At 39.0% G+C, this 14417-nt stretch overlaps 1 protein-coding gene across 3 annotated transcripts in view; it reads left to right on the top strand.

The window, feature by feature from the left end:
• PEAK1 (pseudopodium enriched atypical kinase 1) overlaps nt 1-14417 on the top strand; it is a 194390-nt gene that overhangs the window by 135695 nt on the left and 44278 nt on the right. For all 3 annotated transcript variants that reach the window (XM_080677223.1, XM_080677225.1, XM_080677224.1), the window contains exon 4: nt 12065-12801. In XM_080677223.1, the coding sequence (XP_080533349.1) occupies nt 12065-12801 (737 nt within the window). The remainder of the gene's footprint in view (nt 1-12064; nt 12802-14417) is intronic.

The following is a 14417-nucleotide window of genomic DNA, read 5'->3' as shown; positions in this document are numbered from 1 at the left end:
TTATGTTGTTCATTATATTCCACAAATGAGTAAGATCATGTGATATTTGTCTTTCTCTGATTGGCTTACTTCACTTAGCATGATGCTCTACATTTCCATCCATGCTGTTGCAAATGGTAAGAACTCCTTCTTTTTTACTGCAGCATAGTATTCCATTGTGTAGATGTACCAGTTTTTTAATCCACTCATCTGCTGATGGGCCTTTAGGCTGTTTCCAAATCTTAGCTATGGTGAATTGTGCTGCTATGAACATAGGGTTGCATATATCCTTTCTGATTGGTGTTTCTAGTTTCTTGGGATATATTCCTAGAAGTGGGATTACTGGGTCAAATGGGAATTCCATTTTTAGTTTTTTGAGGAAACTCCATACTGTTCTCCGCAGTGGCTGCACTAGTCTGCATTCCCACCAGCAGTGCAAAAGAGTTCCTTTTTCTCCGCATCCTCGCCAACACTTGTCATTTGTTGATTTTTTGATGATACCCATTCTGACAGGTGTGAGATGATACCGCATTGTTGTTTTGATTTGCATCTCTCGGATAATTAGTGACTTTGAGCATGTTTTCATGTGTCTCTTGGCCTTCCTTCTGTCTTCTTTCGAAAAGATTCTATTTAGGTCCGTTGCCCATTTTTTTATTAGATCATTTATCTTCCTTTTATTAAGTTGTATAAGCTGCCTGTAAATGTTGGAGATTAAACCTTTATCAGTGATAACATTTGCAAATACGTTTTCCCATACAGTGGGATTTCTTGTTGTTTTGTTGATGGTTTCTTTTGCTGTGCAAAAGCTTTGTATTTTGATGTAGTCCCATTTGTTTATTTTCTCTTTAGTTTCCATTGCCGTAGGAGCAATGTCAGTGAAGAAGTTCCTTCGGCATATGTCTGAGATTTCTCTGCCTGTGGATTCCTCTAGTATTTTTATGGTTTCCTGTCTTATGTTTAAGTCTTTTATACATTTTGAGTTTATTTTTGTGTATGGTGTAAGTTGGTGGGCTAGTTTCATTTTTTTGCATGTATCAGTCCAATTTTCCCAACACCATTTGTTGAAGAGACTGTCTTGACTCCATTTTATGTTCATGCCTCCTTTGTCAAATATTAATTGGGCTTAGTGGTTTGGGTCGATTTCTGGGTTCTCTATTCTCTTCCATTGATCTATATGTCTATTCTTGTGCCAGTACCAGGCTGTTTTAAGAACAGTGGCTTTGTAATACAGCTTGATATCTGGTATTGAGATCCCACCTACTTTGTTCTTCTTTCTCAGGATTGCTGCAGCTATTTGGGGTCTATTTTTATTCCAGATGAATTTTTGGAAAGTTCGTTGTAGGTCTGTGAAATATGCTGTTGGTACTTTAATGGGGATTGCATTGAATCTGTAGATTGCTTTGGGTAGTATGGACATTTTAATGATGTTGATTCTACCAATCCATGAATATGGTATGTTCTTCCATCTATTTATGTCTTCCTCTATCTCTTTTTTTCAGTGTCCTATAGTTTTTTGCATATAGGTCTTTTACCTCCTTAGTTAAGTTTATTCCTAGGTATCTTAATTTTTTTGGTGCGATGGTAAATGTGATTGCTTTTTTAGTCTCTCTTTCTGTAAGTTCAGTATTGGTGTAAAGAAATGCCATAGATTTCTTGGCATTAATTTTGTATCCTGCTACATTTCCAAATTCATTTATTAAGTCTAACAATTTTTTGATGGAGTCTTTAGGATTTTCTATGTACAATATCATGTCATATGCAAATAAGGACAGTTTTACTTCTTCTTTTCCAATTTGGATGCCTTTTATTTCTTCTTGTCTGATTGCAATGGCTAGTACTTTCAGTACTGTGTTGAACAGGAGTGGTGAGAGTGGGCATCCCTGTCTTGTTCCTATTCTTAGGGGAAATGGTTTTAGTTTTTGTCCATTGAGTATGATGTTGGCTGTGTGTTTTTCATATATGGCTTTTATTATGTTGTGGTATGATCCTTCTATTCCCACCTTGCTGAGTGTTTTGATCAAGAAGGGGTGTTGGATTTTGTCAAATGCTTTTTCTGCGTCAATTGATATGATTATGTGATTTTTATCTCTCAATTTGTTTATGTGATGTATCATGTTTATTGATACGCGGATATTGTACCATCCTTGCATCCCTGGGATAATTCCTGCTTGGTCATGGTGTATGATCTTTCTGATGTATTGCTGGATCCGATTTGCTAGAATTTTGTTGAGGATTTTGGCATCTATGTTCATGAGGGATATTGGCCTATAATTCTCTTTCATTGTGTTGTCTTTATCTGGTTTTGGTATTAGGGTGATGCTGGCTTCATTGAATGAGTTTGGAAGTGTTCCTTCCTCTTGAATATTTTGGAATAGTCTGAGGATAGGTTTTAGTTCTTCCTTGAATGTTTGATATAACTCCCCTGTGAACCCGTCTGGCTCCAGGCTTTTGTTTGCTGGGAACTTTTTGATGACTGCTTCAATTTCTTCCATAGTTATTGGCCTATTGAGATTTTTAGAATCTTCCCGATTGAATTTTGGAATGTTGTATTTTTCTAGGAATATGTCCATTTCCTCTAGGTTGTATAGTTTGTTGGAGTAGAGTTGTTCATAGTATTTTTTAACAATCCTTTGTATTTCTGTGGGATCTGTTGTTATTTCGCCTCTCTCATTTCTGATTTTGTTTATTTGAGTTCTCTCTCTTTGCTTCTTGGTGAGACTGGCTAGAGGTTCATCACTCTTGTTTATCCTTTCAAAGATCCAGCTCTTGGTTTTCTTGATCTTTTGTATTGTTTTTTTGGTCTCTATGTCATTTATTTCTGCACTGATCTTTATTATCTCCTTCCTTCTGCTCACTCTGGGCTTTTCTTGTTGCTCTCTTTCTAATTCTTTGAGTTGTAGAGTTAGATGTTTTTTCTTGTTTTTTGAGGTAGGCTTGTAGAGCTATAAACTTCCCTCTCAGGACTGCTTTCATTGTGTCCCATAGATTTTGGATTGTTGTGTTTTTGTTGTCATTAGTTCCCAAGATGCTTTTAATTTCTTCTTTGATCTCTTTGGTAACCCAGTCATTATTTAATAGCATGCTATTCAGCTTCCAAGTGTTTGAGATTTTTGGATTGTTTTTATTGTAGTTTATTTCTAATTTTATGGCATTGTGGTATGAGAAGATGCTTGATATGATTTCAATCTTCTTGAATTTGAGGAGACTTAGCTTGTGATCCAATACGTGGTCTATTTTTGAAAATGTCCCATGTGCACTTGAGAAGAACGTATATTCCGTGGCTTTGGGGTGAAATGTTCTGAAGATGTCAGTTAAGTCCATCTGATCTAGTGAGTCATTTAGGATTGCTGTGTTTTTGCTGATTTTTTGTCTAGAGGATTTATCCAGTGATGTCAGTGGGGTATTAAAGTCCCCTACTATTGATTGTATTGTTGTCGATATCTCCCTTGATATCTTCCAGAAGTTTTTTTATGTACTTGGGTGCTCCTGTATTGGGTGCATATATGTTTACCAGAGTTATATCCTCTTGTTGAATTGCTCCCTTTAATATTATGAAGTGGCCTTCCTTATCTCTTGTTATGGCATTTACTTTGAGGTCTATTTTGTCAGATATAAGTATTGCTACCCCAGCTTTTTTTCATTTCCATTTGCCTGAAAGGTATTTTTCCATTCCTTCACTTTCAATCTGGGTGAGTCTCTTGTTCTGAGGTGGGTATCTTGTAGACATCATATATATGGGTTGTGTTTTTTTATCCATTCAGCCACTCGATGTCTTTTGATTGGATCATTTAGTCCATTTACGTTTAAAGTTATTACTGAAAGGTATTTGTTTGTAGTCACATCTATTTTTGTGTCTGTGTTCCTTCTTACCTGTTTATTTCTTCTTTTTACAGTATTCCCTTTAGCATTATTTCCCCTTAAATTTTGATTGATAGTCTTGCTGGATAGAGTATTCTTGGATTCAGTTCTTTGCTTTGCAACACTTTGTATACCTCCTTTTATTCCCTTCTAGCTTGATGTGTTTCTGTTGAGAAATTATTTGATAATCTGATGGGGGTTTTTTTGTAGGTAACGCTCTGTCTCTCTCTTGCCACCTTTAAGATTCTTTCTTTGTCGTTGATATTTGCCATTGAAATTATGATGTGTCTTGTTGTGGGTTTTGCGGGGTTAATCCTGCTTGGGACTCTCTGTAGTTGTGTAACTTTACTTCCCCATATCCGGGAAGTTTTCTGTCATTATTACTTCAAATAGATTTTCTAATCCTTGCTGCTCTTCTTGTCCTTCTGGCAGCCCTATTATACATATGTTACTTCGTTTCATATTGTCCCAATGCTCCCTTAGGCTTTCCTCTTGCTTTTTAATTTTTTTCTCCAATTGCTGTTCAGATTGAGCTTGTTTCTATACCTGATCTTCTAACTCACTAATTCGGTCCTCTGCTTCTTCTAGTCTACTGTTGAAACCTTCCATGGTGTTTTTGATTGTAGCTATGTCACTTTTCATTTCTTCCTGATTCTTGCATAGGTTGTTGATTTTCTCATCCATCCAATTTATAAATTCCACGACCATTACTCTGAATTTTTTTTCGATCATGTTGCATGCTTCAATTTCACTAATTTCCTTTCTTGGCGACTCCTCCTTTTCTTTCCTCTGGGGATTGTGTCGTCTCCCCATTCTGACTATCACCAGAAGGTTCAAACTTCGAGATGCATGGACCTGGGCCGTGTGCCTTGGGAACTTCGCACCACCCAAGTGTCACTGAAGTGCTCTGACACTAGGACGTGTGGCTGCCATGGGTTGGTTGGAACCAGGCTTGCCCAGGGTCAGTGTTACCAGCGTTCAGTGTGGTCTCATGTGCGCACCTAGAATCAGGGACCCCGCCTGCACCACGCTGTTGGCGTGTGCCAAAAATGAGTCCCCTAGCGCATGCCAGGAGTGGGAGTTTCCCTGTGTCTGCACCAAGAATTGAGTATCAGAATCTCTGTTGCCTTGTGAGGCTTCTCGCTGAGAATCAGGGTCCCCATGTGTGCATGCGCCAAGAATTGGAATCACTGGCTCTTAGTGTGAATGCGCTGTGAGTCAGGGATCCCAGGCGCCCACGGTAAGAAACAGAGTCAAGTCGGTGGTGCTCAGTGCTGCCCCTTGCCGGGAGAATCTGGGTCCCGGTCACTATGGGGGACTGGGTTGCACAATAGCTCTGTGGCGTGCCTGTGCTGTGGAAAACTGACTTCTGTGTGCACTTGCCCAGAATCCAAGTCAGGTGGCACTGCCACCCTGCGTGGGCTTCGGGTTTGGTCGCCCGTTGTGGGGAGCAGATTCCAGTCTCTCAAATTCCAGTAGCAGCACTGCGGCCCGTGCTCGCACTCTCAAGCTCAACTTCCCATAGGGGAGCTGCGGCTCAGGCACGCGTTCTCAATCTCAACTTCCCGTAGGGGCACTGCGGCTCGAGCAAGGGGCGGGTCTATCAGTTACTATGGTGCTATCCGCAAGCCTGCGGGGAGGGGGATAGGCTCTTTGACTCACAGAAATCTGCTGCTGGGAAGTCTGGATTCTTGTTGTCCGTTGGTCTGAAGCTGTGGTTGCAGTTCTCTGTCCCCAGTGGCTACAGGGTCCTGGTTTGCGTCCGAGAATCGACTGGGTGTTGCTGAGGGCAGGATCCTAGTCTCAAGCAGCTCTGTTTCTCAAGATGGCATGGTCTCCGTGCCCGCACCGGCTGCCCAGAAGTGACCGCTTTGTGCGCGGGGCTCCACCGTCTAAGACTGCCCGGTTTGGCAGCCCCTTGGAGGACCTGCAGAATCTAACTGTCCCTAGCTCATACACACACACATGTCTACACTTTCCTCTATGGGTTCCTCACTCTCTCACACTCTCTCCCTCCCTACCTTCCTGCCGGTTGCCATCTTCCCTGCCACAATTTTTATTCTTTATGCCTGTGTTCCTTCTTCTCTTTCTATTTCTTCTTTTTATACCAGTCCCTTTAGCATTTCTTGCATTGGTGGCTTGGTTGTATTAAACTCCCTTGGCCTATTTTTGTCTATGAAGCTCCTTATTTCACCTTCACTTTTGAATGATAGCCTTGCTGGGTATAGTAAACTTGGATTTAATCCCTTGCTTTGCATCACTTTGTATATTTCATTCTATTCCCTTCTGGCTGTATGTGTTTCTGTTGAGAAATCAGTTGATAGTGTAATGGGACATCTCTGATATTTACATTCTGTCTCTCTCTGGCAGCCTTTAAGAGTCTTTGTCATTGCTGTTTGCCAATTTAATTATAAAGTGTCTTGATGTTGGTCTTTTTGGGTTCACCTTGTTTGGCACTCTGTTTGCTTCTTGAACTTGTGTTTTTTCTTCCCAGTATCAGGGAAGTTTTCTGTCATTATTTCTTCCAACAGGTTTTCTATTCCTTGCTCAGTTTCCTCTCCTTCTGCCACCCCTAGTATGTGGATGTTGTTTCATTTCATCTTTTCCCAAAGCTCCCTTAGGCTCTCCTCCTGATTTTTAAGTTTCTTTTCCAGCTACTGCTCTGCTTGATGTTTTTTCCTACCTTGTCCTGTAGCTCGCTGATGCAGTCCTTAGCTGCTTCTAGTCTACTCTTTATGCTTTCTATTATGTTATTTATTGTATCTATGTTATTCTTCATTTCTTCTTGGTTCTTCTTCATTTCCTCTTGATTTTATACATGTTATTGAATTTGTTTTCCATTCTTTTCAGCATCCTTATGACCATTGCTCTGAATTCCTTCTCTGACAAATTGCTTGCCTCCATTTCTTTTACTCCCTTTTCTGATGATTCCTTCTTTTTTTTTTTTTTTTTTTTTTTTTGCATGGTGGTTGTTACTTTGTCTTTCTATTTTTGCTCCTCTCAGGGTGTCCGGTTATGTTTCTCACTCTCTGCCATGTTGACTGAAAGACACAAATTACAACTCAACAAGACACAACACAGAGGGCACAAAACAGGAATGTATTCACAACACTGTTAACCCCAATAAAGGTGACCACCAGAGACAAGAGAATTAGGGGAAAGAAAGGAGCACAAAAATGGTATTGAGAAAAAGGGAAAAAAGTAAAAGAAAAAAGAAAAAAGGGGGAAAATTGGGGAGAAAACTCCACAAAACAAATAAACCAAAAAATGCAAACAACAAACACCCCAAAAAAAGGGTGGGAACTGAATCTGAAGAGGCAGAGGTTATTTCCATAAGGTAAGGTAAAGGAATTGAATGAATGGGGGAATTGCCATGGTTCAGTATAGAGGAGATAGAAAGAGAATGAGAAAAATAAGGAGAAAAGTAAAAAACAAAAAATAAATTTAAAAAAATTAATTAAAAAATTTTCCCTTTAATCTGTCTATATATTTAACTATTTTTGGAAAAGGAGAATAGAATAGAAAGCAAATAGGCTTGAGTTTGGTGAGTTAAACTAATTAAGCAATTAGGAGAGGAGAGCAAGCGAGGAAAGGAAAAAGAAAAGCATAAAAAAAGAAAAAATTAAAAAATTGGCTAGCAAAGAAAAAGAGAAGGGTGCATGGACTTGGAGCAGGGGAGAGGAAATTATATATATGAGTAAGCCAACAGAGACTACTATAATAGTAATGCTTCAATAAAGCAAATAAAGTAGATCAAATTTTAACAAGGTATAAAAAGAAAGGAGAGAAAAAAACCAAAAAGCAGGAACAGGAGAAGAGAAACAGGATGAAAAAGGGAAAAGTGAGGAAGAAAAGGTTGGCAAAAAGGAAAAAAATGAGATAAAGTAAAATAATCATAGAAAATAAAAATAGAATGTAGAACACTAACCCAGAAAGAAAAAAGGTTAAAAAAAAGATAATAATAATAATAATAATAATAATAATAAATAGAAGTAAAATGAATTAAAGAAAAAACATTTTTTTCCTTTTCTTAAGTAAAAGGTAAAAAATAAAAAATTGTAGTGAAGTGTGTTCACTTCAACTGAGTTTTAATGTCCCATGGGGGCTGGTTTAAGATCCCTCTCTACTGCTCTGTCTGCCTCCTCTCAGCTTTCTGTTATGTAGTCAGCACTGTGTTGAAGTTCCCAGTGATCCACAGCTCCTCTGTACCTGCCTTGGTTTCAGGCAGGCGGTACCAATCTGCCCGCTTTGTTTGTCTGCCTGCAGACACAGGCTCTAGGTGGGGGTATTGCTGTATTAGTTTCTGGGACCAAATGGCCCGTTAGCCCAGTCCTTGAGACTTAGGTTGAGGGTGTTCCCTTATTTTCCCATTTTGTTCAGTGTCTCTATCATGAAAATATGTTGGATATTATTAAATGCTTTTTCTGCCTCTGTTGAGGTGATCATATGAGGGTTTTTCTCCCCTTTATTCTGTTTACATGGTATATTCCGTTGATTTTCAGAAGTTAAACCAACCTTGCATGTTTGCGATAAACACAACTCTGTCATGGTGTATAGCTGTGATTTTCAACCACTGTGCCACAAGAATTTTTAAAACATGCAATACCTGATGATTTAGTCAGGGGCACTAACCTCTTTTGCCTTAGATTGTCAAATTTAAAAATGAAAACCAATACAGTAATAGCTGTCCAGTGTGAATGGCCTGTCTTAAACCATAAATATATAGATCATATAATATACAGTAGTTGCATCTTATTGATCATGTCACATAATAAGACTGTGTCTGATTGGTTAATTCTTGGTTCCACAAATCCTTTTATGGAAGTATAGGTACCTGGTCTTTTAAAAAGTCACTTTGGAACAGAAAGAGCAGATAATTACTTTTTTATTTTATCAATCAAAATTATATCTATTTTTTTCTCAGATCTGCAAAAAATATATTTTTGATGTGCCTCAGAATTTTAGTAATTAGTTTATATGTGCCACGAGATGAAAAAGGTTGAAAATTGCTGATGTATAGTCCTTTTTATAAGTTGCTGGATTCAGCTTGCTAGTATTTCATGAGGATTTTTGTGTCTGTATACATAAGGGATATTAGTTTGTAGTTTTCTTGTGATGTCTTTGTCTGGTTTTTGGTACATAGGTGATATTGACCACATAGATTTCAAGTTAGGAAATGTTCCTCCCTCCTAGTTTTTGAAAGAGTTTGTGAAGGATTGGGTTTTTGTTGTTGTTGTTTGTTTGTTTGTTTGTTTGTTTTAAATATATTTTTATTGATTTCAGAGAGGAAGGGAGAGGGAGAGAGAGAAACATCCATGATGAGAGAATCATTGATCGGCTGCCTTCTGCAGACCCCCTACTGGAGATCGAGCCCACAACCCAGGCATGTACCCTTGACCGGAATTGAACCTGGGACCCTTTAGTCCATAGGCCGACACTCTATCTACTGAGCCAAACTGGCAGGGCAAGGATTGGTTTTAATACTTCTTTACCAATAAACGTTTGGTAGAATTTATCACTGAAGCCCTATGGTCCTGGGCTTTTCTTTTTGGGAATTTTTAAAATTACTAATTCTAAAAGTATCTTTTCTTGTTCTAGGTACCTATATAAATTTATCACTTTTTCTCTTGCAATTCTAAATATTTATTCCTTACTCATTCAAAAATTATTTGTTGAGCATCTGTTATATCCTGGCCCTGTTGCTAACATAAAGATACAAAAATGAATAAAACAAACATCCTGGCCCTCTTAGAGTTTAGTATTCTCATATTCTTCCTCTTATTCTCATGTTGTCTATATATACATATTTTTGTTTAACGTAATCCTTGTTTAAAAAATCGCTATATACTGTTGGTGGAGAAATGGGGTTTTTAGGGTTGCTATATACAGGGTGGGGCAATGGTAGGTTCACAGTTGTTCTTATGAAAAATAATATAATAATTTATAAATAATAATAAAAGAATAAACTTTCGTATACCCATAACTGTAAACCTTTTTTTTACCCAACCTTGTATATTGTTATCCTATCTAATAAAAGAGTAATATGCAAATTGACCATCACTCCAACTCACAAGATGGCTGCCCCCATGTGGTCAAAGATGGCTGCCCCCAAGTGGACACAAGATGGCCACCACAAGATGGCCAGCAGGGGAGGGTAGTTGGGAGGGATCAGGCCAGCAGGGGAGGGCATTTGGGGGTGACCAGGCCGCCAGAGAAGGGAAGTTGGGGGCGTCTGGGCATGCAGGGAAGGGCAGTTGGGGGGGACCCAGGCCTGCAGGGGAGAGCAGTTGCGGGGGGGACCAGGCCTGCAGGGGAGGGCAGTTAGGGGTGACCAGGCCTGCAGGGGAGGGCAGTTAGGGGCAATCAGGCTGGCAGGGGAGTGGTTAGGGGGTGATCAGGCTGGCAGGCAGAAGCGGTTAGGGGCAATCAGGAAGGCAGGCAGGCGAGCAGTTGGGAGCCAGCAGTCCTGGATTGTGAGAAGGATGTCCCAGGTTGGAGAGGGTACAGGGTGGGCTGAGGGACACACACTCCCGTGCACAAATTTCGTGCACAGGGCCTCTAGTAGTTTGTATAAACTCTTAGATGTTCTTGAGCAGAGTTGCATGGATGGGAAGTGAAATATATTGTTATTACAATCACAGATTATATTGGTGCTTACTCTTGGCATTGCTACAAGGACATATTTTTAATTAAACAAACCACCATTTTAGGTCATTATCATCCTCAGGACCATCAGTGCCTTCTATTCTGTCTGATCATCAGTAAGAACATGTATTAGTTCCCTAGGACTGCTGTAACAAAGTACCACAAACTGAGTCACCTAAAACAAGAGGAATTTATTCTCTTACAGTTCTGGAGCTAGGAGTCTGAAATCAAGATGCTTTCAAGGCCATGCTCCCGCTAGGACTCTGGGTAGAATCCTTCTTTATCTCTTCCTAGTATCTTGTGGTAGCCTTCAATCCTTGGAGTTCTTGGCTTGCAGATAAATTACTCCAATTTCTGCTTCTGTCATTACTGGTGTTCTCCCTATGTGTCTGTTTTCATGTATCGTTTTGCCTCTTATAAGGATACCAGTCATATTGGATTGGGACTCACCCTAATGACCTCATCTTAATTTCATTACCTCTGGAAGTACTCTATTTTCAAATAAGGTTACATTCACAGGTACCAGGGATTAGGATTTCAACATATTTTGGGAGAAGGGACATAATTCAACCTGTAATAGAGCACTATGCTCTAACTGTGAGATATTAAGTTGAGGCTTCAGTAACATTACTAATTTTAATAGCTTTTAATGAAAGTTTCATGGTATATTTCTCTGTCTTAAAAAAAGATAATTCTCCCTCTCTCGTATACAATAAGCCCCGAAGATGTCATTGATCACACACATGTCTGTTTTACCTTCTTCTAAGCATAAATACTGGAAAGAAATCAGAAATGATTGGTTCTGTAACTAGGACTTGTCAGACATGTTCAAAAGTAGCATCTCTCAAATCATGGTTTATGTTCTTCCCCTCCCCCCCAATTAAAACAGAATTACGTAAGAGTGTGTGAATGATATTTGGAACAGCTCTTGATTGCTTATATATACCACAATCACTGGAATCTTATACATAGACCAGTTTAAACAGTGCCAGAATCCATCACTGTAGTGAAATAAAAGAATGTGGTTTATGAAATTATATTCATATGTGTTAGATTGAAAATGACAAGTGTACAGAACATAAGATAACTTTGGGACAAAGTTAAAAGTACAGAATAGTATCTTCTGAGCACCAGTTTAGAGGTCTCATTGATAGTTTCAATTGCTTTTAATAATGCTTCCCAGTATTTTTTTACTCATAAATGCTATTATCTCTACTCTTCCACAATACAATTATTTTAGTGTCTGTGACTCCTTAGTATCCTAGTGTGGTAAATACAGCACTCTTGGGGTCAGGAGTGGAGAATCTGGATTCCTTTTTTAAAACAAAGCCCATCACCCTGTTTCTCTCACACAGAAATACTGAGACATTGTTCACATTTATTGCTCCCACCAAGTTTTGAGCTCTACCTTTAATATTTAACTAGTTGCTCATTTGGTTGTTTTCTTCTATTATTTTAAATTAAGGCATTGACTTCTTACATTCTATGGTCACCTTACTTCTTTTTGCTTAAGTTTCACTTATGTAACAGTAATGAAAACTTTACTTATTCTTTTTTCTTTCTTTGTTTTAAAACAATTCAGGGCAATCTAGAGCAGCTATGATACCTCCCAAGCATCCACGGCAGCCTAAGGGGGCTTTGGATGATGCCATAACCTTTGGTGGGAAAACAGACCAAGAAGCACCTGATGCTTCCCAAGCTGAACCACCCCCACTGCCAAAGAAAATGATCTTAAGAGCCAACACAGAGCCAATCTCCAAAGACCTCCAAAAATCCATGGAAACTAGTCTTTGTGTCATGGCTAATCCCACCTATGATATCGATCCCAACTGGGATGCCAGCAGTGCTGGCTCTTCCACCAGTTATGAACTCAAGGGACTGGACACTGAGTCTTACGAATCCTTAGAGAGACCTTTACACAAGGAGCGACCAGCAGCAAACAGCATCTCCAGTTTAACCACTCTCAATATTAAGGATAGATTTTCCAACAGTATGGAGTCCCTGTCCAGTCAACGTGGTCCCTCTTGGAGACAGGGCCAAGGCATCCAGAAGCCACAGAGACATGCACTTTATCGAGGACTTGAGAATCGGGAGGAAGTGGTGGGAAAAATCCAAAGCCTTCATACAGATGCCTTAAAGAAATTGGCTATTAAATGTGAAGACCTCTTTATGGCTGGGCAGAAAGACAAACTCCGTTTTGGGATGGACAGCTGGTCAGACTTCAGGCTAACCAGTGACAAGCCATGTTGTGAGGCAGGTGATGCAGTTTACTACACAGCTTCATATGCAAAAGATCCACTTAATAGTTATGCAGTCAAGGTAAGAAAATATTATAAATCTAATTCTAATCTTATCCAACACACTGTTATTGGGATGACTTTGTTCTTCTTTCTTCCATTCTTCCAATCAGCAAAGCGTTTTTGAGCATCTACCTCATACCAGATATTATAATAAGCAAGGGCCTTATCTAGAGGAGAAAACAAAGAGACAGACTTACAACACAGGATACTGAGTGATAAGATAAGGGTAAACACCATTCTTAGGAGTTTAGAAGGACCTTAGCTCAGACTCTAAAGGTCTAAGAAGTCTAAGGCTGCTATACAAATGAGATCTGTTATTACGTGCCTTCCACTCCATTTTTCTTTATTCTCTAGCAAATAAGAGACTGTTGTCTTTCCCTGCTCTGTAACTCCTCAGCTTCCTCCATAAATATTTTTATAAAGGAAGATAATCAATATTTGTTAATGTGCCATTAACTGTGTTCGTGTTATAATTTAATCTTCACATCAATTTTATGAGGTTAAGATCGTTTTTATCCATTTGACAGATGAGGAAAATAAAGCTCAGAGCGGTGAGCTAATTTTCTTAAGCTCACACAGCTAGAAATTAGTAGAGCTGCATTTAATTACCAATCTCTCTGACTCCACAGCCTATACTTTGTCCATAATGTCACATATTAATTTCATAATGTATATTGCTCATTCCAGACAACCCACTTCTTTAAAAGGGCTAAAACTCAACATCAAGAATTCTTGTCCTATTACATTCACTATAACAAATTCACTGTCTAAGGCTTCCTCTTGTAATAAATAAAGCATGGCCTTTGTGGTCCAAAAGATCTGGGTTCAGATCCTGGCTCTGCCACTTAGTAGCTTTATCACAAATTGCTACTCTAAGTCTTAACTTCCTCAGCTTTAAAAAGGGACAATAATGGTATTTATAGTACTGTTTGGCTAAAAGAGAACAAAATGTTCCTGATGAGTGCTCATTTCTTTCACTGTCCCTTAGTTTCTTCAGATGTTACTTTAAGAGAGTGGCAGTAGTGAGCCTCAGTTTCCTCATCTTTCAGGTGTTTGCAGTGATAATACATCTACTTTGTGGGACTGAGGTTAGTGTCAAGTGAGATAATGCATATGAGAGTTTTTAAAAACACAAGTTCTATGTAAACTCAAGGTAAAGTTCTTTATTTCCATAATTCTTTTTTACTGATTTTATACACTGGTTCAAAACCAATTAACATACCCAAATGACTTCTGAGTGATAATTTAGCTTAGAAAGACTAGGTGGTGTCTTAGTAAATTAATGGATAAGGTAAGCTACTGGCCTTCTCTGTCAAGACAGAATGTACACCTGGACTAGGCCTTTAACTAGCTGCCGTCTGCAATTGCAGCACCTACACCTTGGAACAACTGTCTAGTGCCAATGACAGAGTGACTCTATGTCTTAGCCCACACTTTTTTAACTGAGGGGTAAACTATGGAGAGAGAATCTGGATTCAAGTTAATATATATTACTATTGAATCTAAAAAGGCATTTTGAGATTCTGGATAGCACTCAACTCAAGAGCAATTATAGCCCAGCCAGTTTGACTCAGAGGTTGAGCATCGAGCTCTGAAATAGGTCACTGGTTTGATTCCCAGTGGTCAGGGCACATA

This window comes from Plecotus auritus, assembly GCF_963455305.1.
Source record: "Plecotus auritus genome assembly, chromosome: 1".
Classification (NCBI taxonomy): Eukaryota; Metazoa; Chordata; class Mammalia; order Chiroptera; family Vespertilionidae; genus Plecotus; species Plecotus auritus.
This window is presented reverse-complemented; position numbering and strand designations above follow the sequence as displayed.